The sequence below is a fragment of the Cupressus sempervirens genome, chromosome 5 (genome assembly GCF_028749045.1).
Source record: "Cupressus sempervirens isolate cs-2001-9-10 chromosome 5, ASM2874904v1, whole genome shotgun sequence".
In the NCBI taxonomy this organism is placed as follows: Eukaryota; Viridiplantae; Streptophyta; class Pinopsida; order Cupressales; family Cupressaceae; genus Cupressus; species Cupressus sempervirens.
The window spans coordinates 327,434,167-327,462,122 of NC_143122.1; the positions used below are offsets into that span (position 1 = coordinate 327,434,167).

The 27,956-nt window shown below is 35.3% G+C and overlaps 1 protein-coding gene across 3 annotated transcripts; it reads left to right on the top strand.

Moving 5' to 3' along the window:
* The first annotated feature begins 3,405 nt into the window (after positions 1 to 3,405).
* Positions 3,406 to 27,276, top strand: LOC149556000 (MA3 DOMAIN-CONTAINING TRANSLATION REGULATORY FACTOR 4-like). 3 transcript variants are annotated; one of them, XM_089830119.1, is made up of 5 exons: positions 3,406 to 3,530; positions 3,624 to 3,869; positions 4,003 to 4,299; positions 23,286 to 23,380; positions 25,091 to 27,276. In XM_089830119.1, exons 3-5 carry the CDS (start codon positions 4,074 to 4,076, stop codon positions 26,882 to 26,884), a joined length of 2,115 nt encoding a protein of 704 aa, XP_089686245.1. In that variant the 5' UTR covers positions 3,406 to 3,530; positions 3,624 to 3,869; positions 4,003 to 4,073; the 3' UTR covers positions 26,885 to 27,276. The 3 variants fall into 3 exon arrangements, with proteins under 3 accessions (XP_089686245.1, XP_089686244.1, XP_089686242.1); XM_089830118.1 differs by having other exon boundaries at positions 3,692 to 3,869; XM_089830116.1 differs by having other exon boundaries at positions 3,781 to 3,869.
* Positions 27,277 to 27,956: the final 680 nt, after the last annotated feature.

Genomic DNA, 27,956 nt, shown 5'->3' on the forward strand with positions numbered 1-27,956 from the left:
TTATATGGGTAACTCTTTATACTTGGATATTTGATCTCACATTGAGTGTTCTCCATGTATGATTGTATTATGTATTTGTGTACTCCATTGGACCTTGTGTGTCATATGAGTTTATGCATAGATTAGTGTGTGTTGGAGCCACTCCTTTCTTGTGTGTATGTCTTACATTTGTGGTCAAGTTACTATCTCCATGAGTACGATGAGTTGATCGGTTACCACATAGTAGGGAGGTGTTGCTAAACTATACCATTGTTGGGGATCAGTGAATAGTGACAAAATTCCTCCAACTATAGGATTTGGAACTTGTAGGATCACTCTCTCTATTGAAAAAATATTTGATGGTATACGTATTGATGTTTTATTTAACATTAATACTCATGCTTTCCTTTCCATAAATATTGATGCAATCAAGTGACTATAGCTTTGATATGTGTGTATTTGATACTCCCCATCGTGGAGCTAGCTTTCTTTTCATGTCATAAGTTGGTTTTGGAAAGCCTACTCTTTTGTTGAATGAAGAACCCTATTTGTTGCATATTTTGACAACAATGACTTCTCGTCTTAGACTATGCTTGATTATTTTGGGCGGTGACAAAAATGTTGATGTCCTAGGATGTTTTTAAGTTCTATATGGCATAGAGCTCATCAAGAGTTTTCCACTGCCTTTTCAATGAAGTCAATTGGATGCCAGATGCAAAGTCATGGCTTCTAGAGTAGGCTCTATATGAGGCTCCATACATTTTCTTACGACCCAAAATACACTTTTTTATGGAACCAAATCTTGTGTTGTATGAGACACCATACATAGTTGTATGAGACCCTCTCTTATGTCATACAAAACTTTGATTTCTTAGTATGCCATCAAGTGTCATGTCAGGGATAGTGGGCACCTCCATCCATCTCTTTAAAAACCAAACTAATGTTTTTGATACCCTCTTTCGAGTAGAGACGACCCCATTCATAATATACCTACTTTGTATTCGCTAGTGAAGCTTGTCTCCTTCCTGCATGTGGAACTCATGCTTTGGTTTATGGATGTAATGATAAATGTACCTATATGATTAACCAATGTAGGAATTGTACTTTAGACTTAAAAAACTCGACTGTTGTTGTTCATAGTGTTTTCTTCTCCCTCTTTGATAACTAGATGTTAGTTGGCTTGGCCACTTGTAATCTCTAGATGCTATTTGGATCCTTGAGAGATGATCCCAGGAATGTGTTTCTCCATTTCGAGTATCTAGTTTGTAGCTTGAGAATTTGTAGAAGTGTTAGAAATACTTCTTCTTGTGTAGGTGAACATGTGAGATATGCCATGTTCCTTGAGATTCATATCTTGCTTAGATGATCACTTATTGGACTTGGCTACTATCATGTTGTTAGGTGACTTATTATAAGAAAAAATATTTAGTCCATGTTTTATCCTTGTGTTCCAAGGATTCTCGCCCCCCTTGCATTTCAGTCCCTATTTCATTATTATCATCTAAAATCTTAGAGGAGTTTCGAAAGCATCAACGTGCAACAAAATATTATAATGCCATATTAAAATTTAAAATTGCATGAATATCTTTGATATTTATTTTATTTGTTGACTTAGTCATAGGGTTTGACCAAATGTGAACAATTTATAACCTAATAAGATTCTTAATGATATTTTTATAGCTCAAACAATGATGTGTACTTGGGTAGTCGGAATGATACTGTGGCTAAGTCTGGTAGCACAGGGAGTAATGTGGGTTCCCCGAATCCCAAAAATAAGGATCCAGAGGTCTCTTTGAACTCCTCAAAGGGTAAAGACAACAATGTGAAAGATAATATGCCTACCCTTGAAGCTGATGAGGAGAAGGGGCAAGCGATGTATTCTAATAAGGATGATAAAACAATCCTTATTACCCAAGAGCCAAATATTGCTGATACTATCTAGAAGAATGACACTGAGGAAAATAATTTAGCGGGGGAAAAGGACTTAATGCCTGAAGAGGTCCATATTGATACTGATCATCTCGAGTTGAATAGTGTTGATGAGGTGACTGGGGAGAAGAACATCAGTGGAAGGCCTATGTTCTTAATAAAGCCAAATTGAAGGCAGACACGATTTGTACGTTGATACTTGGCTCTATAATGAAATCATGGCCTTAAAGAAAAGTATTAAAGAGTTGCAGAAGAATCTGGATAATAAAAAAACCAAAAGAATTGAGCTAGAGAGTAAAGTCGGGAACATTCCTAAAAAACTGATAACGTATGAAGTTGGGTTGCGGCAATTGGTTAAGGATAGCGGCCAACATATGGACATGATCACTTCCAACCTATGTGCAACAACGATTAGCATTCTAGTAGGAGGTGCAATGCGGAAATTATTTCCCCTATGCCTTCCTAGATGACTGGTGGACCTAGTAGATAGACTAGGCTGAGCACAAAAAGGGCCATTGAAGCTGCCCTTGTCTCCAATGCTGATGGTCTCCTTCAGGATGTTGCTAATACTGCCAAAGAATTGATTAAGGCTATGGAAGAGCTAGAGTAACAAGGTAATTTCTTGGCTTTGTCTTGTTGGTTCTGGTTTCTGGTTCTGTCTCTCTATGTTGAGTGTTTTTTTAATATTATTTTTTCCTTCCAGCTAGTTTATGTTTATATGCTACTTTTTAGGTTCCAGGGCCTTGCAAAACCCGAGTTTGTTGTTACTGTAGATTCTAGGTCCTTGTAAAACCTAGTGGACTCTATCTCATTTATCTTTTTTGTTTTTGTATGGGGTTTTGGGTTCCCTCAAAACCCGTTTTTATCGTATTCCAAAACGATATTTATCAAAATTACTTTATTTTTATACATATTTTGAAAACATAGAGGAACACACATTCTTGATATCAAAATTTGAGATATTATGTATTTATAGGTTCAATTCATATTCACTTACACAATTCAGATTCAAAGACATGTAAAATTAATTCCATAATTTCTAAAATAAACTAAAACAATAAATACTAATTTTCTCAATGTCACATAAATGATTTACTCAATAATTATATCAAATTATTAATAGATCAACTACAACGTCTAATCAAATCTACATCAAGTTTATCATTATTTTATATATTTTTATAATTTTATTTTCAGAATATACTCAATCCGATAAGATAATTATATAAAGACCCTACTCCTATATTCTAATACTTATCTGTCAAATATAATTATTAACCTTGGATATTTTGGACGAATATTTTTTATTTTCTTTTTAACTCCAACAACCTACAAAAGTAATATTGTAGCATCAGGTAAAAAGTTTTTTTTTTTTTTTAAATTTTTTTTTTTTTTTTTTGGCTTTTTTCAAAAGAATTGAAATGACACAAAAGTCTTCGAAGTGGATAAAGACAAATCACTCCATTATATAATATCGCTTCGCTGTAACAAGGACGGTTTTCGTGGAATGCATCGAAGCTGCACTCTTGCCCGTAGTGGAATTTTGCATCTTTCCCTGAGTTTTGAAACGAATTTGTGTCTGGAACTAGTTTAATTGGAGAGCTCTTGCTGCAAATTACAAGGTGAATTTTGGTTGGATTTATAAGTTAGGATCCGTTATTTTTCTGCTTTTTATTGTCAATACAGATTAAATCTTTGATGCATTGTGTGTTAAGTTAACTGCAAGGACACACTGAAAATGGAATTGAATTGCGGATTGTGTTGATTTCTTTGCTATTTGAAGCTGAAATCTGAAAGGTGGAACCAGACAGAGGCACAATGCTAAGTGTTTTGCTTTGATTGTCTATTGATGATCTATATGCGGTTGATCAGGTGCTTACCTTAGACGCGGCGGACTTTGTTTCAAATCAGATTTCTATGATCGGGAAGGAAACAAATAAGCGTGGATTCGTCCTGAGCAGGTCGATATGATCCCAGCCTTCCAAATTGTTTATTTTTTCACTTTTGGCCGAAGATACCTGGATTTTTATATGAGCTTCAATTTTGTCATATGTCATTCAACTTTAATTTGTATTTTTCGGTCAATATTTGCAGATGACAGGGCAGATATAGAATATTGGTTCTGATTCAATATATTTGCCTAGTATAAAATAAAATATTGTTTAATGGCCTTCAATGATGGTTTCCTGACGGAAGAACAGCGACAGCTCTTAAGATCTGCATCCCAGGGCCGTGATTCTGCTTGTTCTTTAATATCACCCAAGTCTTCAGGATCTGAACAGGAACATCATGTAAAATATGGTGCAGGAAGTGCAAAGAATCATGGAGGGGTTCCTTCAGGAAAATATGTGAAGCGTTCCCATTCAGGAAAACTAGGCTGTCCCAAAAAGGGTATACTCTGTATAATCCTTATCTTTTATCTTTTAACTTTTTTCTTGTAAAGTTGTCAGATTTCCACAATCCAGTAGCTTCTGGTTGTCAGATTTCCACAATCCAGTAGCTTCTGGCTTTTATTGTGTATGCATTTTTTAACATCAATGTTTCCGACCACATTGGTGAGCCATCATCAGCATGTAAAAGAGTGAAAATGCATTTTCTCTCTCTTTTATATCCTCAAATATTTTTTGAAATCATCAAGTGGTTACTTTAAAATGTGTTGATACATGAGATATAAGATTGAAATTTTTATCTTCTGTTAATATGAAAAGTTTTCTAGGCAGTCATTGTTAACAACTTAATGTATTTGGATTGCATAGCTGTTGAACCAGAAGTACAAAATGAAGAGTACTGCACAAGGAAAATAAAATAAAAGACAAGCTCAATTGTTTCTTACATCTCTGACATCAATATAAACACTGTATTAGTTTAATAGTTCACCCTTCATGCTCTCTCATTCAAGTCATCATTATAGTTGCTGCGCTTCATATGAGGCTACTTTGTGTTTGATTCCTTGGTTGGGCCTATTGTGTATTGAGTAAAAGGATGAGATTTGTAATGCATAACTGCCACATGTCAAATACATCGTACACAAAATGGTGGCCCTTAACTATAGCTCAACATCATACCTGAAACCTGATGCTTTCTAAAGCTTGTACTTATTTGACAAAAGCCTTAGATATTTCCAAGTTTTTGAATAAAAAATGATATCTTACTTTGGTATGAAATTTACTTTTCAAAAAAGAAACTATTTTATGCAATTGATAAATGAGAGGTATTTTCCTCATTTCATGAGCGGTGTTTCACATGAACCTTTCTTTCACTAGAATTAATGGCCCTTTGTTTAGTACTCATTGCATCAAGGTGATGCTCACATAGGTGAAGTAGTGGGATTTCCAAGAAGTTGGTCGTCCAGTACTACTTTGACTTCCGATATGCTTAACTATAGAGTATTCCCCCAAGGTCAAGCCACCCGTAGCTTGTTACCCCATTTTTTGAAACTTTCAGCAAGTGTTGTGTACTACAAATCATTCATTATAGAGCCCCTTTAGCTCACCCATTGATAAGTAGGAGGTATTTCCTACAGTGTGTCAAAGAATGATATATGAGGTAAGATTCATGTAATATATGACGTTTAAAATTTGTCATTTTGAGTCAAATTATTGTTGCATATTTCATGAGAAATGATCACATGAATGCACCTCTCACGAGAATGAATAGTTCCCAAAACTGACAGTGATGCTTACAAGGGTGAAACATCTGTGGTCATTGCAAAAATGAATTAAACACCTATAAATCAATTATAGTTAAGGTGATGCTCACAAGGATGAAGCATTAGAGCTGATTGCTAAAGTGAATTGAATTCCTATAAACCATTACAATTTTGATATACTGCAAAAGTACTAATTAAAAGCTGCACACCTTTCAAATCCTGTCAATGTTTTTGTCAAATGTATCAAAGATCACTTCAAAGTAACTGTTTTGGATCAAAAGAAAGGCAATGTACTAGAATGCAAAATCAAAGTCAGAAATATGGGGATAGTTGTGCTGGTGGCATCTTTTAACAGTTGACTGTTGTTTTGGGCTGGTTGATGAGTTTTACCCATTAACTCATGTGTACTTGCTGGGCTGTTTTAGCTCTTCAGTTGGTGAATTAGTTGTATCAGCTTTTTTATTTGGCAAATTGCTGTCCAAGGGGGACAGCTCCCATTATATCTATGAAAAATAAATAGCTGTATAAATTTTAATCTATAGTAACATTATTGATTTGTATATATCATTAAATAGCTGTATAAATTTTAATCTATAGTAACATTATTGATTTGTATATATCATTACATAGGATGTTTTGTTTGTCAGTTATGTGCTGGCAATCTGACTTAATCCTCAATGCTTAAATTGATTATTAATTTTTGATCTAAAACAAGGATACCAGTAAGCTTGCACTAATCAAATCTAGGCGTTGTTTCATTTGTGTGTCAAGACAGGCATTGTTGAGGGAGAAGCTCTAGAAGCTACAAATCTAGAACAGATTGGGTGAACACGATAATTACCTAAAAGAATGATGTGAAAATTGTTGGAGTTGATGGTTAAACCCCAACTCCTAAAAATCAACTGCAATCAAAAGACCTATCACATCTGAAGAGAAGAAGCCATGATTGTATGTTATGCAACCTTGAGAGAGAATCTAATATTGAAATTAACTTTAGCTTGGATAGATTTCAAAGAATATAGTGAATGCTTTTACAAATATAAAAATAAAACCCTAAATCTAAATCTAGGTGGGGATAAAATAAGTAGCTTAATCTAACAATAGAAGAGCACTCCTAAGTTTAACTTCAAAGTATAATAAAGTAGCGATGGACCTAATAGAGGTTATTAATTAGATGATTATCCTAATACCCTCTCTTCAGATTAACTTAGGGAGAAACTAAAAACCTAATGATAAATGCAATAACGGATGCATGGATAAGTCTTGGCTACAGCAGTTGATGAGGTATCCATGTATATACAAGTGCAATATCTCATTAGTGGAGAAGAGGAGAAAACCAAATGGGAAAAAAACTCCTCTTCAAAAAGGAGAATACATAATTGCACCATAGAGAGAAGGGTAGGACTCAATTTGACCTCCTAAGAATTGCTTGTCACACAAGTACATAGATGGCCCTCCCATGAGAGAGAAAAAGTAGATATGATGAGAGAGAAAAAGTAGATATGAATCTGCTTATAAAGAAGTAGCTCTTATGCCAATGATGAACACCTAAAGATGAATTAAGGTCCACTACTTGCAAACATGATTTCTCCCCTTTGGAAGAAATAGATCCATTGGCGATTGACGAAGCCACTCCTATAAATTGAAAGAATCAAGAATCCAAACCCAAATGATGTTTGCCTCTAAAAATTGCCTAAATGTCCTCATGTCAAAAGGAGATAATGTCAATCTTGAAACTTTTGAAGAATAATGTAGAGCAAGCTGTTGGCAAGTATAGATGCATGGATGTTGTCATTTATAGCAACACTCTCACAAGGCAAGGTCTCATGGAGTTAAAGTTCAGTTTTGGTTTTGGTTACAGAAATTTAAGTATATTAGAAGAATATTATCAGCGGAAGCACAATTTAAGGCAGCAAGCTTCACTGAAGTTATATATATGGCCACTATTTTGGATCAGTAATATAGATTCTGTAGATGATAAAATTATGTTCCCTGGTTATAAGTTTACAGTTGGCATATGTTTTTGGATGGAAAATGTGAGGCAGGTTATTATTGCAAAGTACAGAGTATATGACAAAGAATGGGTAATTTGGCTAAGGAATTGAATTGTCCCATCAATTCAATTACTTAGCAATGTAGGGACGACTTGATAATATGTCTTGGATAAGTGTTTACACGTTTCATCATGAAGGCTGACTGGACAAAATAATTTAGATGGGTATATAAGAAGATACTTTAGATATGTGAAGTACAACTATTGTGATATGTGAGCTCTATTTATGATGGTATATTGATGTATTGATGCTTAGATGCGTTCAGATGTTGCATGGGCATGATCAGATACGAGGAACACAAAAGGACTAATCAGATATCGAAGATACCACCAAAGTCAGTTTTGGTATAGCATCTATATGTCTTGTATATCATTGTATGAGCAATGAGCTCCTTTTGTAATGCAACTCCTATCAAGGTTGAGACCTCTAACAAGGTCTAGTCCTCTAACAAGAACTGATGTGCTAAATCCATGTAATAGACTCCTAATAGAGTATTTTTGATTAGTGCATTATCTTGTGGGTACCATCCCCACCGGGGTTTTCCCTTGGCTAGGGTTTCCGTAGTTAAAAAATCACAGTGTTAAGAGTTTGATTGTGTTATGTACTTTACTTTTCAGTTATAAGCAAGCATATGGTTATGTGCTGAGATCTGTTGTTGTACAAAAAATGTTTGAATACTGATTCACACCCCCTCGCCCCCATAGTATTTTATATTTCTAACAATTGGTATCAGAGCTTAGTTACTCAGAAGAAGTTTAATAGCTTGAGCAAGATCGCAATGGACTCAACAGATTTGCAAAGGAACTATGAAGCAACACTTGAGGAATTGGATCAAGAAAATGATGAGAAGAAAAGACTGAAAGTTAGACTCAAGGATGCACAAGATTACATTAAGAAGCTTACGGATCAAATTGACGTTTCAAGAACTAAGAGGAAAGAGCTAGCCGAGTAGATCAAGGAATCAGATTTGGTTATGAAACTGAAGAAAGAAAATCAAACACTCAAGCATGAACTTGAAGTTACACCATTTAAGTTGGTCAATATATCATATGAGAGAAAATAAGAGAAAGACAAACTTGAAGCAGATCTGAAAGGTAAAATTAGTGAGTGCAAAGATCTGAACACTTAACTTACAGAGGTAAAGTTTTAACTTTATGATTCAAAGCTTAAGTACAAGGAACTCGAGAAGTATAATAATATTGAGAAATTGAACTTGTTGAGACTAAGTTACATCTTGATAAGTAATATAAAAGCCTAAGGCAAGAAGGGAGTTATGAAGTCGTGAAAGCTCACCAGGTCAGATTTCAATCAGAATATGGTGACCTTATTGTGTTTCTCAGCTGGATCATGGGCGTGGCTCAAGGTATGCAATTCGAGAATTGGATGTACTATTTTATTGATGAGATTGAAAATTGAAAGAGAAAATCTGATTGGGCTAGGATTATAAGTGAAAATTTAGAGTTGCAACTTAGGACAGTGCAAAATCAAAAGCAATTCTACATGGGATCCTATATTTTCTATCTGATTGCAAGACTATATGAACATCTTGGACTTAAGACCTTAGGAGTGATTGGTAGTGGGTTGAGGCAATGTTTGGTGCATGAGTGCTATCCACAGCTTCATTTGCACAACACCAAAGATTAAAAGATGTTTTATGACGCCTTTTCCATGAAGACGGTAAGGATATTACAAGAACAACCTGCTAGGAGGCTCTCATCGGAAGCAGAGGCAAAAGTTAAGAAGTATGGGAGTTGGTTCATCCAATTTCTGTAATTCACATATATTAGAGTAGCAGGAAGTACAATTTGCCCCAAGAGACTTCCAAGGTACCCACCTGACAAGATAATTTTGATGGAGTTGGCTAGGCAACTTGAGCATTATGACAAAATGATGAAACTTAAAGGTGAGACAGGGATTACCTTCTCATTTGGAATAGGCAATTATACTTGCCCCAATCCTGTCGCCTTTGCAGTTGCAGAGGAGTTAGAATGGTATCATCTAGGATGGTATAGAGCAAGATAGGGATTTGATCCTAATGGTCTTATCAAGGCATCTCACGAAAACACATTCAAACATATTTGTACTATACAGGATTTTTGGGCCAATGCACAGGATGACTTTCATTTGAGGAAGCTAGCTTTCTCAAGATTGTCAGTGGGCATAATGAGGGCAATCAGATTGAGAGGCCTTGATATTCCCGATCAACTGGAAGATGATGAAAATGTGCTAAGAGAAGATTATGATTCAATAGATGGAACAAAATTAGGTTCAGTGGATTGGGATGATCACCAGGATCCTTCCTTAGAGGCAGTTACAAGGATAGTTGATCTACACAGTGAGTCATGGTACAATGAGAAGTTAAGACAATTACAAAGTCAAAAGGTATGCCTTACTTATGAGAAGATGAAACCGAAGGAAGAAGGTCCAGCGGAGTCAGTCGGACAGAAAGGTGGGGGTAGTAGCTGGCAACAAAGAGTAGTTAAGAGCAAAAAGAGAAATTTGGAGGTTGAGAAAAGTAAAGAACATTAGGAGCCTCCAACAAAGAGACAAAATGCAGCACCGTCAAGGGAGAGCATAATTGAGGCTAGGAGCCGAGAGGTTAATACAATTGGACAAAGGGTCATGGTAGAGCTGAGCTCTGATTTAGAATCAAGTGGTTATAGTGATAGTATCGAGTACTCTCCTCTCTTGGAGAACCAACATGGAGATGATGTGATAATCTTCGGTGTTGTGCAAATGAAGTTGAGGATAGCACTCATGCACTAAACATTGTCCCGACCCATTGCTAATCACTCCGAAGGTCTTAAGTCTAGGATTTTCATATAGTCTCGCAATTAGATAGAAAAGATAGGATCCCGTATAGAATTGCTTTTGATTTTGCACTGTCCTAAGTTGCAACTCTAGATTTTCACTTATGATTCTAGCCCAATCAAATTTTCTCATTCCATTTTCAATTTCATCAATAAAGTAGTACATCCAGTTCTCGAATTGCATACCTTGAGCCACGCCCATGATTCGGCTGAGAAGCACAATAAGGTTGCCATACTCTAGTTTGAAATCTAACTTGGTGAGCTTTGACGACTTGGTGACTCCCTTCTTGCCTCTGTGTAACCAATTCTGCTTTAGATGAATGAAGTAGGCCTCCTGATTACCCTGAAAGAACTTGGTTGTTTGATCCATTGTTACTACTGTCATGCCTCTATGTTGGGGAATATTAAATACTTCTTCGACCACTTGTCCATTGATGTTAGCCAACACTTTCTTCCCTTCATCAAAAATGATTTACTTGGTCACAATATCAAACTTTGATGCACACTCCATTACCAATTCCAGACAAGGCAAGATAGGAGGGAAAGCCGTCGCGTGTACAATTCCGCTCTTGTACATCTTCTTTGCCATGGGGGATTGTCCTTTCTTCAATCTATCTTTCAATTGTACCATGTTCACCGTGTCAATATTAGTATCACTTATTTGCCTCACTTTCGAGAGGAAGATGGTCTTAGGCATCATGTCTTCCTTGTCTTTTCTGGTATTCGTTCTTTTTGGGTTCTTACTTGCACTAACATCTACCATTCTAAACACTTATTTTTGCCCCTTCGTTCTAAATGATATGGATTACACTTATCAATCTCCAACCTTATTTCTATCGATGGAATCCAACTTATTTCTACCTCTCCAAATCTTATCTCTACACTTATCAATCTCCAAACTTCAATCCTAGGGGTGGGACTAACACTTATTTCTGTCTCTTCATTACCGTAGAATGGACTACACTTATATCTCCCAACTTCAAACCTAGGGTGGTCTAGCTTATTTCTGCCTCTCCAAGTGTCCTATCATGAAATCTACACATATATCTCCCAACTTCAGCCTGTCAATGGAAATGATGAAGTGGTGGATGAAAAGTGCAAGAAGAATATAAAGGGAAATGAACAAAGCAAGAACAAGGAATATAATCCGCCTTTAAAACCAATCTTCACCTCTAAAAATGAATGAGATTTCTACCTTAGATCTGCCTTTACCAATGACTGGGTCTCTTCACATTTAGATCAAATTTTGGAAATTTCAATCCTTCTCCAAAATATGATGCCATAGCAAATGAATTGCTTGCAAAATCTGCTCATGCCACTGAATTTTGATCCTAAATTGCCTTGCCAATTCACCAAATAAAATCGCCAAGTTGGAAGAAGAAAACGCTGCCAAAGAAGGAAAAAATCAGACTTCAAAATTATTGCCAAACTCGTAGAAATCAGACCTCTTCACAAATTCGACCTAGGGCAGAAATCGCCCAACCAAGGAAAAATTGGATCTGCTTCTCCAAATTGCCCTAGGGCAGAAATCGCCCAACTTTAAGGGAAAAATCGCTGCCAATCAATGAAAAAATTAGACTTCAAAATTGCTTTAGCTGGAAACTTGCTCAACTTGAAGAAGAAATTTGCACATCCAAGGAGGAGGAAAAAAGGAATGAGGAAATAAGAGGAGGGGAAGCCCCTCTTATACCAAACTTTTGCCTCCAGAGTGGGCCGACTTGCCTGAAGGGAAACAAAATTTAGTCCCTTAATTAATGGCCCAAATTTAAGTTCAACATTAAAATTACTTAGCCCTATAGGGAAAGGAGCCCATTTAATTGCCAGTTTGATCCGGATTTGCAAAAATAGAAACAAGGTAAGCCTAGGAGATGCGAAAATTTTCATTTAACAATGCTTTGGTAATTAAAATATCATTAAAATCAAATCTAGCAAGCCAAAATTGATTTTCAATTCCAAATTACCAATTTCTTGTAACATTTCTAAAATCCTTTAGGCAAAATTTCAACCAAATTAATGCAATTTTGCAATTTAATTCAATTTCAATCTTGCAATGCAATTTCAAATTTTTAAAAAAATAAATCCTTTTTCTGGCATTCAAAATTCAAACTCTAATTTCAATTTCACTATCAAAAATTTTCTTTTCACAAAAGAAAATTCAAGATTTTCCAAAATGACTAAATCTAACAAATTCATTTTGAAAATGCTCAAGCTTATACAATTATTTCAAAATTTCAAAAAAAATCCATCTAAGTCCAAAATTTGCAAATTTATCTTGCTAGATATTGTTTTAACCATCGGAAAAATGTTGTTGAATTTTGTTTGGCCTAAGGACAAAATTACATGTTCCAGAAAAATCAAGTTTCGCACCAGGTGAAAAATAAGCCGAATTCCCTCTTGGCGCGAAGGCGTAAAAATTGTCAATTCAAGAAATCTCTGGACAACTCCAAATTTTGCTTAGGCAATTGAAAAATTCCCAACAATTCGCAAAAATTGCCAAGGCTTGCCTGAAAAAGGGGGTCAAAAAATTTTGGGGCGATGGTGTGAAAACCTCACAACAACATGGAGTGTGAGGAGATCCAGGAAGGCATGGTTTCAATTAGAGAAAGGTTGAGGAAGGAAAACGATAGGATTGTAAAGTTGGAGGCCGAAAACAAGTATTGGAGAGATCGCCAGCTTGTCTAACAGTTGCATCAGGCAACCCTTCCGCAAGACAACGGGAGCAACATAGAAGAGATATTGGCTCAGCTACATGAAATCAAAGATTGGATCAATGATGTAATTCAAGATGGGTGAAATTTCTTGCCTTCCTTTATCTCGACATTCAGGTCATTGGTGGCTACTAGAGACAAATTCAAAACATCTGAAGGGGAGTGGAAGGATTTCCTTCTAGTCAAGGACTTGGCCATTCCTAGGCTGCGAGCATTTATTGGGCTACTAGGGAGATATTTGGAGAGAATCAAGTTGGTGGATGAAGGAGGAGTGAGTACAGTGGAGTCTTGATATGTTGCCTTGACCATCAGATTAAGGATACTTGAAGAGATATGGAATGAGATTGCACAACATTGCCTAGGCGTTGACACTTGTATTTCAACCATGATGAACGATGTTGGGGTTGCACTTGATTTTTAAGATATCAAAGAGGAGAGCGTCAATGAGACAGAGTTTGGCTTGAGATTGGATGAGTTGGGGAAGGTTGCCATCAAGAAGTCGGTTATGTGAGAGAATATGAGAAGGATCATGAGAAGACATTGCAAGCGGTGAGCAACATGATGAATTCAGCTGAGCTCAAGATGAAGCACATGCCTTGCGCTCCCATGAAAGAAATTAACGACAGCCTAGCCAAGTTCATTGCCTTGGCTAAGAAGATGAAAGAAAATGTAGAATTATATTAGAGGATCATTTGATGTAAGTCCAAGTGGCAAATTCTCCTTTCTTCTTGGGTAGGATAGGTGTCTAATTTTGATTGGCTACCATTTTTGTGCCTTCTCATTGGTTGCCTCTTTTCCTTTTTTCATTGGTTCATTGATGAGGTGGCATCTTCTCATTGGCCAATGGGGTGGCAACCCTAGTTAGGGTTTCTAGGATTTGATCTGGATCGTTGATTTTGCCTCTTAATATTTATTGTTGGTTGTAATTTTGGCCTCTATATAAGGCCATTTGCTCTCATTTGTAAAGGGTTGAAGAAAATTGTTGCTTAAGATAATACCAAAATTGCTTCTCTTTATCATTGTTGTGACTTGCATGGTGATTAAGTGCACTTGGTGTTATTGCATGGTTTCTACTTCCAATAGTTAAAGTTAAATTTCATTAAAGTTGTTAAAGTAGATTTCATTTCAAGAAAGTTGTTTAGCAAAAGTAAGAATAGATGGATAGTTGTATGGTGATATTAGTGGATGTTGATAGGGATCTATAAACTAGGCCATTAGCATCCTAGTGGTTGGTTAGGAAGCCTTGCATGGTAATCTGCTCTTTTTCCCCTTGAATCATTGCATCTATGGAGGTAGAGCCACTAGTAAGCTTTCATTAGATTTGATCCCCGTCCATTTCCTAATCTTTCCATTCATAGGAGTAGAAGTAATGCAGCGAGTAGCGTAGTAGTTGGAATTCATTCTTGGAGAAAGTTTGAAAATTAGAAGCATTGTTGGTGGACATTCCCTCCATCATCACCATGAACATCATTTGGCGCTAGTATACATTGCAAAGCTAGATTCATCACCATCACAGCTGAAGTCCAATATCCTTGAAGGAACAACATAAGGCCGCCTAAATGATTAACCAAAAAATCACATTAATATAACTGAGTTAGTATCCATAGGTGTAAGGAACCTTGGAGTTTTTCTCATGTTCTTCATGAGTATTTACTTTTCAAGAGAGGGTTGAGTGTTTGATATTTTATATCAAATATTCAATTCCTATGTGTTATGTAGTGGTACAAAACTAACATCAACAAGCAGAAATTGCTGCATATGCTATTTGTGGCATCATACAAGTAGCATAAAACATGAAGAAAACTTGGGATATAGAGTTTGAGACTCTAAGAAGAAACTTTTTAGATGTTATGAGTATGATAAAAGCACTACAATTTTGACTTGTGTATAGTTTACTCACCTTTTCTATTGATGTCAAAGGGGTTGTTAAGGCAATGGAAAATATGTATGTAAATGAGGCTAGTACAGTAGGAAGTAAGGGGGATTATAGTTTAATCTCACATTATTAAGAATAAAATATGGGAATTTTGTTGTGGATAAAGTTTTTAATCAGTTTTGTAGTTTTGAAGTTTTGGCACTTAGTCAAATTTTCACTAAGTGTTGCTATCAATGCCAAATGGAGAGATTGCTGCCAAGTTGACAAGTATGGATGTGTGAATGTTGTCATTTATGGCAACATTCTCATAAGGTAAGGTCACATTGAGTTAAAGTTCAGTTTTGGTTTTGGTTAATAAGAAAATTACCTAAGCATATTAGAAAAATATTGTTAGCAAAAGCACAATTTAAGTCAGTGAGTTTCAGTGAAGTTATATATGGCCACAAATTCGGATAAAGGTATTATAGAGTCTATAGACGATAAAAATATGTTCGTTGTTTATAATTTTACAGTTGGCATATGTTTTGGATAGAAAATGTGAAGACTGTTTATTATTGTAGAGTACAAAGTATATGGAAAAGAACATGTAATTTGTCTAAGAAATTGATTTGTCCCATTGATTCAATTACTCGGCAATATAGGGACGACATCCTAGATGTTAACCCTTAGTTACCAAGTTTTGATGATATGTCTTTGCACACTTCATTGTGATTGCTGATTGGATGGAATAAATCATATGGGTATATAAGAAGTTATATTGGATATGTGAACTACAACTATTATGTTATGTGAGCCTTATGTATGATGGCATATTGATGGTTAGATGCAATCAAATGTTGCATGGGCATGATGAGCTGTGATGAACACGAAGGGACTAATCAAATATTGTAGATATTGGTAAAGTTAGTTTTGGTACAGTATCTATATCTCTTGTATAGAGTGTATATCATTGTATGAGTAGTGAGCTCCTTTTGTAGTACAACTCCTAATAGTGTTGAGATCTCTAACAAGGCCTAGTCCTCTAACAAGGACTGATGTACTTAATGCATGTAATATAGTCCTAACCATAGTTAATAAACTCGGTTTCAAAAATATCTCAGCAAGCTCAATCTTTTTGAAAATCTCGGAATTGCCAAAAACTGTGCAAAGAATTCAGCACTTTTATCGAATATTTGAAAATATATAATTTTTATAAATATATATTAATAAAGAATATTAAATGAATAATATAAATTAAAATATTCATTCTCTATAATGAATTTATATTTTATAAACACTCCAGAAACTTATAAATATTGTTAATAAACAATGCATATGTGTATTAGCTTTAAGAATAAATACATAGTATTAAAATTTATTATAGATATAGTTAATAATTTATAACTTTGTATAATGAAGTTATCAATATACAATATTATACTAGTTTAGTATAGTATTTATATACAATATTATAAATTTATAATACAGTATTATAAATTTACAATACCGATTCGAATAAATTAAAATCTGTATATTATAAACTTATCCATAAATTCACGATCATCAATTCATAACTTATAGTTCTATAAATTTGCAACTTAGAGCTCTATAAAGTTATATATAGTGATGTTGATGTGTATATAGGAGTATAATATGAAACAACATTAATCTTTGCCTGGGACATGAGGAGATTTGACTACTATGCATTGACTTTCCAAGTCATTCATTGGGGATGAAATTTGGCATACTTTTACAAATTTACATTACATCTCCAAAAATAATTTTAAGAACCTGTTGAAGAGCGAAACCATTATGTGTGTATCTTACAATTAGCACTCCATGTGAGGGAGGCATGTCGTCAAAATAGTTCCCGTGTCTGAATCTATGCTTCTACGTTTTCTCAGCAGTCCTCAGCAGTATGAATCTACGAATATGTCTGTCTAAATATTCCTCAGTAGTCGTGCCTTTCCTCAGTAGTCATTGTAGAAAATGAAAAAACTCTAAACATTTTTTAGAAAACTTTATTTTTTTCATGCTGACTTTAATCTGCAATTTTTTGACCCAAATATCGTAGAAAAGTGCAAATTTTTCATCCCAAATACGGTGTGATTTTAACAAAATATGGCTAGTGATTTATTTGGCAATTATATTGCCTGACAGTTTTGCTCGCGATATCTCATGATATTAGCGATATATCACCATTTTTTTAAACTATGCTCCTTACAATTTATTTTTGATTATAGCATTATCTTGTGGTACCATCCCCATAGAGGTTTCCCTAGTTAACAAACATGGTGTTATGAGTTTCATTGTGTTATGTACTTTACTTTTCAATTTACTCGTTTATTCAAGTATATGGTTATGTGCTTAAATCTATTGTTGGGCAAAACGTGTTGGAATACTGATTCACGCCCCCTCCCCCCCTCCCCATGCTAGTATTCTCTATTTCTAACACAAGCTCCTAGGGCTATGAAGATGGGTTGACAACACTTATATGCCTATCATGAAAGAGGAGATGAACGTCTTCAAGATAATCCTCAAATTTGCAATCCATGACTCTACAAGACAAGGACGATATGTCAACAATATATAGGAATCCCAAGTAGCTATGTCTAGAAATGATGAAGATGACAGGTAATAAAGATCATTTGGTTGTCAACACATAGATGATTATAATCCTCCAGATTTGCAATTTGAGATTCTACAAGTATATGAATCCCAAGTAGCTATTTTTGGATGGAGATATACTGTCTATTGCATTGAATCAATGTAGGCCATGATTGTTTTAATGTCAAGTTGATTAGGCACGATAGAAGTTAGAGATAGGGTCTCAATGTGAGGAGTAGGAACTAGGAGACAAGCCTTTGATTAATGGTAGATGCCAGACTTGTGATAAGCTCAAAATCCTTTGAAGCATCATCATCATAGGGTATACAATTTGTATGTGCAGGGCGATGAGACAATTTCCTACAAGATCCTGTGGGAATGAAGATATATGATGGTCTCCATATATCTCCCAAACTCTAGTCCACAGGGTGCGGGGACAATCAATATTCAATATAACACAAAATGTCAGGGTCAGCACTAGAACAAATTAATCCTACGGCGTGGTTGATAATAATATTTCATGTCAATCTTTCCCTTGGTTTGGCTGGTTAAAGTACGAGTTCATACAATTAAGGAAAAATATTTAGCCAATTGAGATGTGTCAAGGTCCCACTTTTCCAAGAGTCATAATTATTTTCTTGTGGGATGACAATGAAAGGATGAACATGAAAATCCATGGTAAGTCAAAGGAAAAATAATTTTGAGACCAATAACCTAAGTGCATATAAATTAGATCAAATAAATTTATCTAAAGTCCTTTCTAGGTGCCAAAATGTCCAAGTAATTGACTTGAATATGAAAACACAAAACTTTGAAAAATGTACTTGGGACAGGTTATGGGAAATACACGTGCATGGATCAAAAGAGCTTTGAGTTACCTTTCCAACACCATAAGATCTGACTTTTACTTAGAATAATAACAAAATATAAAAAAAAGACTTGCACCACTAAGAAGTGCTTGGAAGCAACTTGTTGACGATATTTTGTTTGCTTGATTGTGATTCCATACGCCCAGTGGCAGAAATAAAGTTATTGCTTTAGAGGTACATGGGGTTGAAGAGGGGGCCAAGGACAGTGTACGTGTTGATGTTACATGATGTCAGTGGATATTCATCATAATATTCTGCTTGTTGAGAAAAAATGCCTTCATTAGGAAATTAATGACCACTTGAATATGCTAGTATCCTATTGCAATATGCTTTGGGCCATTAAGGAATATTTGCCAAGATTCCTTGATAGCTAGTATTGTGTGATGAAATCTTTTGACATAATATTTAGAATGGGGAAATATTCTTTAGAGAGGTTGTTGTCATTGATTTGTTGGGTGGAATATGTTACCAGTGGAAGTTTATGAAGGTGGTGTAGTTATTAGGGTGGAGGGGATGATGTAACAGGAAAAAGGGCTGTTCCTAGCACCTGCTATATGTTACTTCCTTGTGCATGTTTTGTGGTCTTTTAATTTTTCTAGGAAAACAATAATAAAAAAGAAAAACAATAATAAAACAAGAAAATTTGAAAGTCGCACCTATTTTCAATGTGCAAATGGGATTTGCACATATTTGGCAACTATATGATTATAGGGATTTTTCCTCAAGATTTGTGTAAGCCATTTTATTTATTTTTGGCAAATTGAGATGCAATTCTTAGATTTTTGGTCCCTTTGAGTCCAACGACAATATACATTTTGCTTGAGGATGAGCCAATTTTTCTCTCAAGGCTAGATCTCTAAGGAAATGGACAAAAAGTCACAAATCTATTGCTTTGATACCATGTTTGAGTCAATAGTTAAACCATAGCTGCCATAAATCATGTGCAATCAAAATGTCTATCACATCTGGAGTGAAGAAACCGTGATTGTAGGCTATGCAATCTTGAGAAAGAAGTGATTCAAGAGAGAATCTTATATTGAGATTAACATGAATAACTTGGATAAATTACAATGAATACAATGAATGATTGTAAAAGCATAAAAATAAAACCTTAGATCTAAACCTAGGTGAGGATTAAGCTAGTGCATACAAGTGTCCTCATCCTATGTAATGAGACAGCATTACCTATAATTAGCCCAGTCTATTAATAGAAAAGGTGACTCAGTTTAGCTTAAGTTAATAAACTAACAAGCAACCTAATTAGAGATTATTAATCAGGTGATTATCCCAATTACTCGAACAAAAATACACAAATCACAGGTAACCAAAAAGGATTATTACTAAGGATCATCAGGATCTTCTTGCCAATGTTCAATGGACTAAATCTAAGTTTCTGATTCTGGTACAAATCTTGATTTAGGTTCATGGATGCATTGATTTCATTTTTTGGGTTTGTGGAGTTAAGCTTAGAATTATAATACCACAGAGTTCAAACTTTGCTTCAATATTAAATTAAAAATATCAATTTCAACAATCAACATTCAGCATTAAATGGATTTTCTAAATCACTATTATATCATCACCGTCATCATAGGAACATTTGAAGAACTGCAAGCAGTGACATGGTAATCCTCACTAAAAGTGTGCTTTCAAAATCCTAAAGTGCAATATGTTGGGAAGTGGAAGCATTTAAGTCAATTTGCTTTGACTTTATATTTGACAACTTCATGCCACTTGTGTTGTTTGTGTGAAAGGGGGCACTAGTTGGAATGCATATACACTAAGTTTTCTGTGCAATTTGTTGTGCTTTATTGTGTGGACGAAAGATTGCCTGCTACAATTTCTCTCAGATGTAAATGAACCAGAAATATATGAAGAACAAGCGGAGATAGAGCTGTACATTATAAAAATAAAAAATTCAAAATCTAAATGAAAATTAAAATAAATAAATGAAACTAAATAGATTAAAATATAAAAAAATATTAAACACGTGATAAAATTCTGATTGCAAGGGGTTGTAGGTGTTGACATTATTAGCAATGGAATAACCACCAATTGTGACTATCCTTTTTGAACTTATCATGAAGAGCCTCAATATTTTGTCATTGGAGTGTTCCAAATCAATAAACTTGCTTGTGACTACATTCTACACATTAAGACTTGGCAACAATCTACAAAATGCTTTATGTACCTTTCAACAACTTCATAATGTCTATATGTGGCTATCCTCATCAATAAAGAGGGAATCTCACAACTGTAGTATTTTGGGCTCAATGCAAAGGCAAGAAGATGTATCATGAGGGTTTCTAGGGGGGGGGAGGAGTCATTGTTTTCCATTTTCTTCAATAATTTGTAAACTTGTTTGAAGAAAGGTTTTATAGGGTTTTTCTCATTTATTGTGGTGTTCATCTTCTCAATTATTGACTCGAGCCATTATATCTCTCTTAAGCAAGCCTTGTTCATGTTAGTATAACGATTCATTCTCAAAATTGATGAAATGAGAAAGATACTCTACACAATCCCAAAAGCCATCTAGGATCATTTGCTTAGTTTTTTTTTTCCCTCCTAGTGTTGCTTTGTATTCATATGGACCAAGTTTGGCTAATGACCGTGCTAAAAAGTGCCTCTTAAATCTTCACAAGATTTCTCATGATGATTGTGGTAAAGGCAAAATGAGTCTCAATGATTTGTTAAAAAATAAAAAAATAAAAACAAATTCTAAACAAAAAGTATAATACACAATTAAAGTGAAACCAAAATATAAGATTACCACTTTATTTACCTTCAATAGCTCCAGTTTTGAAAATGCTCTACATATGCCTTGCAACATGTGGTGAAGGGCGATGAACATTTGAATCTCCTCAGCTTTTTCTTACAACTTTTTGATTGAATAAATTTTGTTCCCAATCCTTAGTGGAGTGCACAAGGTGTTCAAAGGATGTGTGAATAATGTTCTTTAACCAACAACTCAACAACTATAATTCGTTGTCTTGTCCATTATTAAATTGAACAAACGTTCTGAGCTCCCATTTTCTCAATGGCTCCAATTAGGAGATAATAGTAAATTGGCCCTTTCGCCAGCCCCTCACAATATGACTGTCAAAAAAAATACTTCTTTAGGGGTCACTGCTGCGACATTGCTCAGTAGCCAATTTTAAGCATCTTTCTACCCATCAAAAACAATAGATGAGACTATATCAATCCATGAATCCCCTATTGGTTTCAATGAATTGTCTACAAACTTGATCTCTTTGCTCAATAAGGTACCATGCACCTTCTCATAACCTGGTCTCTTTTACTCTTTTGGAGCCTCATTAATTTCTTTCACTATTTCATGCCAATGTGGTTAGGAAATGACATTGAGCCAATCCATTTGCATAAATACATCTCTTTATGTGTGAATTGGTTATTTCTCAAGTCCTTGTGTTTTCCAAAGCTCCCTCTGTTCTTTCATCTGTGGTTGGTTCTTCACTTTCAGGAATAGTAAAAAATGGGTGGCTCTTTATCACAACATTGAAATTAGATGGGGGCATAGGAGATTTAATTCTGTTTGATTTCCTTTTTGCTAGGGGATGATTTTCTCTATTGCTCGTTCATCTACTTGCTCTTGCTCCATAATGTATGTTATCACTTGCCCTGATCACATTGGTACAAGATTCTTTGTAAGAAATGCAATGCCTAGTCCGGAGATTCCACACAAATGGGATGCCACCTGACTATATGAACTTGAAATAAAACATCACATCCCTTTCAAATTCAAACATAATCTCCAACATCTAGAACTTTTTCTTATATCAACTATACTTCTCTAGAGGATAACTCAGATCTATTTTGAATTTAAGTTGATTTGTAGAGTTAGAACTAGCTGCCATTGTAACTCCCACGGTAAGAAATTTTATAAACACTGTCAATATTTTTTTCTTCAAAAACATAAAATAGATATTCATATAAATAAACTTAGCTACTTTTGAAATTTAAGCATAATGATGCTTTTATAAAAATAATGAAAGGAAAGCAAAGCAGATAATTTGTTTCATATATATCTAGGTTGCATGGGTACGTGATAGCTACTTTTTAAATTTTAAACATAATGATGCTTTTATAAAAAATTAAAAATAATGAAAGGAGAACACAGCAGAAAATTTGTTTCATATTTAATATTTATTAAACCAAATGCAAGAAAAAAACTAAAAAAAGTTGCATCTTTGCAAAAATATTCTCCTATGATCTTGACAGCTAATGAATACTTGCAAATATATAGAAGTGGTAACACAACTATTATACAAGCCCCAAGGATCAATCGTCAGCCCCCTTTGTTGAATGACAAGCAATAACGGAAATTTAGCTTATTGAAATGGCGTTTGTTACTTGCAAGAAAAATGAGCTAAAATGAGTTCGTTTTGGTTTCATTTTAGGGTGGCTAAGTCAAAACCACCCTTGGGTTCAGGTGGGTCGATATTGATGTTGATCCTCTCTGGGTTCACCCTAGACAAGCCCAACTCCCTAGATCCGTGTCCTATTTGTATCCACAAGCAGACCAGATTGGATTAAGTTTCAGCTGAATGTGTTTTGATTTTCTGATCAGTATATTAGTTCATTGTTAAAATTAACAACATTTTTTGATTGTTCTAATAATTCTTTATCTTTATGTGTAACTAGTTTCTTTTAAAACTTGGATTAGTCTTCAATTATATTTTGTTTATGTGAAGAGTAGTAAAAGGGGGAAGTCTGTTGCAACTGAATTTTGTGATGACGTTCTGATCAATGTGAAGTATTCTCTCTTCTATTCATGGTCTTATTCGGATGCTTGGTGTTATTTTGGCAGGTGGATCTGGTGGCAAAGGCACCTGGGGAGGATTACTTGACACTGCTGGTGATTTGCAGGTTGATCGTAAGGATCCAAATTATGATAGTGAAGAGGTAAACTTTTTTGTATCAGTTCTTTCTCGCTTTATCTGGCTAAATTTGTAAATACCTTTAAATCAATTTCCTCAGTCTTAAAACGATTTGAAGTCTCACATATTGTTGATAAAGGAGATAGCTGCCTTAAACAATGTGTAGCTGCATTTTCCAGTATGGTCAAAGATAACGTGTATTCACTCTGCAAAAAACCATAAAACATGTAGTCGAATGTGTATAATGCATAAGTGGAATGTATATGTTTAAGTTGCCTTATCTTTGTAGGTAATATGTTAGCTTTTTTTCTCCCATCTATCCAATTAATTGCTTAAGGCATTTTTGTGAACCATTTAGCTCTTTAATATCTTGTTCAATAATTCTGATTCACTTGGCTGGAAGTTGAATAGGCCATGTGCCGGCCTTTGGAAATTGTTCAACCAGCTTTTAAACATTTAATATTTTTTTAAAAGGCCCTTTTTATGCATCCCCATAGTTCTTAATGTTTTATCAAGTAAATATACACTTCCTCAGGGTTGTAGTGTTCTGCATTTCTAATTTTCAATGAAAAATAAATTTCCAGATAAAATTGTAGCATTTTGAGGCATTCCTGAAAACCTTATTCATCTTATTTATATTTTTAATTGAGGAGGATTTTTTACCACCTGCAAATCTTGTTGCCTCAAAGTCTCAAAGATTGTTTAGCAATCTTCCACTCTTTACGTTGTATGTTCTGATTCCATCACTTTTGTTTGTCTTCTTCATGCTCATGGAAAAGATAAGTGTTTGAGAGCTGTGGCAAAAGCTATCACCAGAAGATCTCAACATATGCAGATGAGGAACTGGAATTTTATCTTCTAAATCACTACATTTTTATTTTACTAATGCACCCCACCTGGAAATGCCTCTGAAATTAGTAAATACGCTCATAATACAAATCAAGAGTGGTGCTTTGTCTAGAAATAGATTACAAATGTTGTTGATGGTGTTATTAGTATGTTCAATTAAGTTTTCACTCTTTTTTACATTAATTTGTCTCTCATTTACTGTATGTGTTTCATGAAGTCGGAAATAGTTTATAATTCTATGGATGTCTCACCCAAATAAATTCTAGGCAGTTCCTTTTACATTTGTTAAAAACTTGAAAAACTATTGATGGCATTTTAAAATTTTGATGAATACTAAAATAATGTTATCAATAATCTGTAGTTAACTTGAATCATTAAGACTTAATCCATACGATCATTCCCATTAAGGGGCCACTTTGGGCAGGGAAATTCTCCACTCTTCAGTTCAATGTATGCTTATCCACCTGCTATCACCTTACAGGCTTACAATGTGCCTATTGGCCTTTGTTACCCATGGGGTCCACAAATCGATCTTCTCAAATCACAAATTTCACAAAGTTCTGGTTTTATCACGGCTTTAACTATCTTTTCCATAAGCTGGTTGCACAGTTTTAAGAATCTTTACTCTGGTTTCAAAAATTGTAATTTGAAGTCGGAATGACTTGGGTTTTAGTATTATTCATATTAATGATGATTGTGTCATTGACCTTTGATGCAATATTTATCATAGAATGGACATGTGGAGAGGTTTCCTCCAGGGGACCATGTGGAGAGGTTTCCTTTAGTTCATAACTGTAATGATACTGTTCCTGACTATTGCAAAGCTTCTAGTTAAGATACTACTACCCATTTGGAATCACTTACAGACAATGAATGTGTCTTGTAGGAACCTTACCGTCTGGTGGGAACAACTGTAACACAGACTCTAGAGGAATTCAAGGGCAATGTTGGGTCAATAATAAAAGAATATTTTGTTACTGATGATGTGGCTGCAGCAGCTGCTGATCTTACTGATCTTGACTGTCCAAGCTATTACCATTATTTTGTTAAAAAACTTATTTCAATGGCCATGGACAGGCACGACAGAGAAAAGGAGATGGCTGCAGTCCTCTTGTCCTCACTGTATGCAGATGTGATTGAACCTGAGCAGGTTCGCAAAGGTTACAGAAAATTGCTGGACTCGGCTGATGATTTGGCCCTGGATATCCCTGATGCAGTAGATGTTTTAGCATTATTTATTTCTCGTGCAGTGGTTGATGACATACTTCCACCTGCTTTTCTGACAAAAACATTGAAATCTCTTCCTGATGATTCAAAGGGGGTTGATGTAATTCAGAAGGCAGAAAAAAATTATTTATCTGCACCTCTCCATGCAGAAGTTATTGAACGTCGATGGGGTGGTAGTACCCACATTACTGTAGAAGAAATGAAAAAGAAAATAAGGGACTTGCTAAATGAGTACATTGAGAGTGGAGATAAGTCTGAAGCTTGTCGGTGTATAAGAGATTTGAATGTTCCTTTCTTTCATCATGAAGTTGTGAAGCAAGCTTTGATATTGGCAATGGAAAGGAGAAATGCAGAGCCTTTAATTATGGACCTCCTAAAAGAAGCAGCTGAGGAAGGTTTGATATCATCTAGTCAGATGTCTAAGGGTTTTGCTAGGCTTTCCGATACTGTTGATGATCTATCACTTGACATACTTAAGGCCAAGGACATGTTTCAGTTATTAATTTTGAAGGCAGTAGAAGAGGGTTGGCTTAGTCCAGAATCTCTTAGGTCCATTCCCAGCCAACAAAATGAAGCTGTTGAAGATAATAATGTAAGGCTTTTCAAAGAGAGAGCAGGAGCTATAATTCAAGAGTACTTTTTGTCTGATGACATCCTGGAAGTTATCAGGAGTTTGGAAGATCTTGCTGCCCCTGATTTTAATGCACTTTTTGTTAAGAAGCTCATAACATTAGCTATGGACCGGAAGAACAGAGAGAAAGAAATGGCTTCTGTTTTGCTTTCAGCTCTCTATACTGAGGTGATTCCTGTAGAGGATATTGTTAGTGGTTTTATTTTACTGCTAGAGTCTGCAGAGGACACTGCATTGGACATACCTGATGCCTTAAATGAACTAGCCCTTTTTTTGGCTAGAGCTGTCATAGATGATATTTTGGCTCCACTGAACTTGAAAGAAATAAACAACCAGCCAAAGCTAGGTTCCATTGGCAATGAAATTGTTTGCATGACTCGTTCTTTGCTATCTGCTCGCCTTGCTGGGGAGCGAATTCTGAGGTGTTGGGGTGGTGGCACTGGCTGGGCAGTTGAAGATGCAAAGGACAAAATCAGTAAGCTTTTAGAGGAATATGAAGCAGGTGGGGATCTTGCAGAAGCTCGTCATTGTATTCGAGATCTGGATATGCCATTTTTCCACCATGAGGTTGTGAAGAAAGCGTTGGTCATGGCAATGGAGAAAAAGAATGACAGGCTGTTGAATTTGCTGCAAGAGTGTTCAAGTGAAGGCTTGATTACAATCAACCAGATGGTGAAGGGTTTCACAAGAGTTGCAGACAGTCTTGATGATCTAGCCTTGGACATACCTAATGCAAGTGGAAAGTTTGAAACTTATGTTGAACAGGCAAAAGGGAATGATTGGCTGGTATCATCTTTTCCTCACAGCACAAAGTCTGAATGACCAGAAACAAATGGGGATATATCAGTATCTGCATGTTCATGATGAAGCATTTCTTTCTGGTCAGAATGGTTCACGTTGCCTTTTAGTAAAAGACAAGTGAGGTGTTGTGCATCATCATATTCTGTTGATTGATGAGTTGTATGTTTTTGTATAGGTACTTGATATTCTTAATGTGGGATCTAGGATTATAATCCTGGAGGTGGTTGTAATTTGCTAACTTCTGCATCTCCAAGATCATAAAGTTCCATTGAGGCCCAAAGAAATGGTAGCTGTAATGGAGGTGGAAGTGTTGAGAGGGTATTTTCCCCCCCTGAATTACGTGCTTTAATTGCTTGCTTCTCGTTTTGTCATTTCATTGGGTTTTTATAAATTGAGATTTTGGTAGTTGTGAAGTGGATTGATGTAAATTCATGGGGAGTCTTGCTCAGTGTTACCCAAAGATGCATTTCCAACATAATTTGACCCGTCCTGAGAACTTGGAAACTTTTGGAAACCCCTCCCCTAGCTGTCCCATAATATTAATGTTTGAATATTGATAATTTGTTTGACTTCCACTCTCATGTGAACTCTCAATTTAATTTATTTAACACAAACATTATATGTTAAGGTTCTACAATGTATAAAGCATGCTTTATCCAGGTTTTCGTACGAATATTTCAAAATTTCTTATATATTTAAATATTCCTTTAATTATATATAGCTTCCCTCACTGCCATCCTTGCTGTGGGAAAACAAAATTCATCCCAGAAACCCGTTTCCCTGTCCCCCTCCCCCGTCCTGGAAACCCGGGGTAACAGAGGGTCTTGCTACATCATTTTGTTGCTTTAGCTCGCATTAGAAGTTGTCACAAAAGTTTCATTTTGAGCAGGTTTGTCCTTTTACAGTTTTATGAGTACGTTTTTCACATCATTTATGAATTGTAGAATTCAGTCTAGGAAAAACTTATTTCAACTGAAAGGCATAGAAATGGGACTATCATACAGAAAATTTTAATCAACCAGTTTTTTGTGCATGTCGACTAGTTTTTTTTCATATCTCTTTATCTGGCATCATACATCTAGTTTTTTTTAGT

Excerpts from the sequence above, each read along its gene's own strand:
- LOC149556000 (XM_089830119.1), top strand. The coding sequence starts at position 4,074 with ATGGCCTTCAATGATGGTTTCCTGACGGAAGAACAGCGACAGCTCTTA. Across the intron at positions 4,300-23,285 it reads ACTAGGCTGTCCCAAAAAGG|GTGGATCTGGTGGCAAAGGC; the intron begins GTATACTCTGTA and ends TTATTTTGGCAG. Across the intron at positions 23,381-25,090 it reads CAAATTATGATAGTGAAGAG|GAACCTTACCGTCTGGTGGG; the intron begins GTAAACTTTTTT and ends TGTGTCTTGTAG.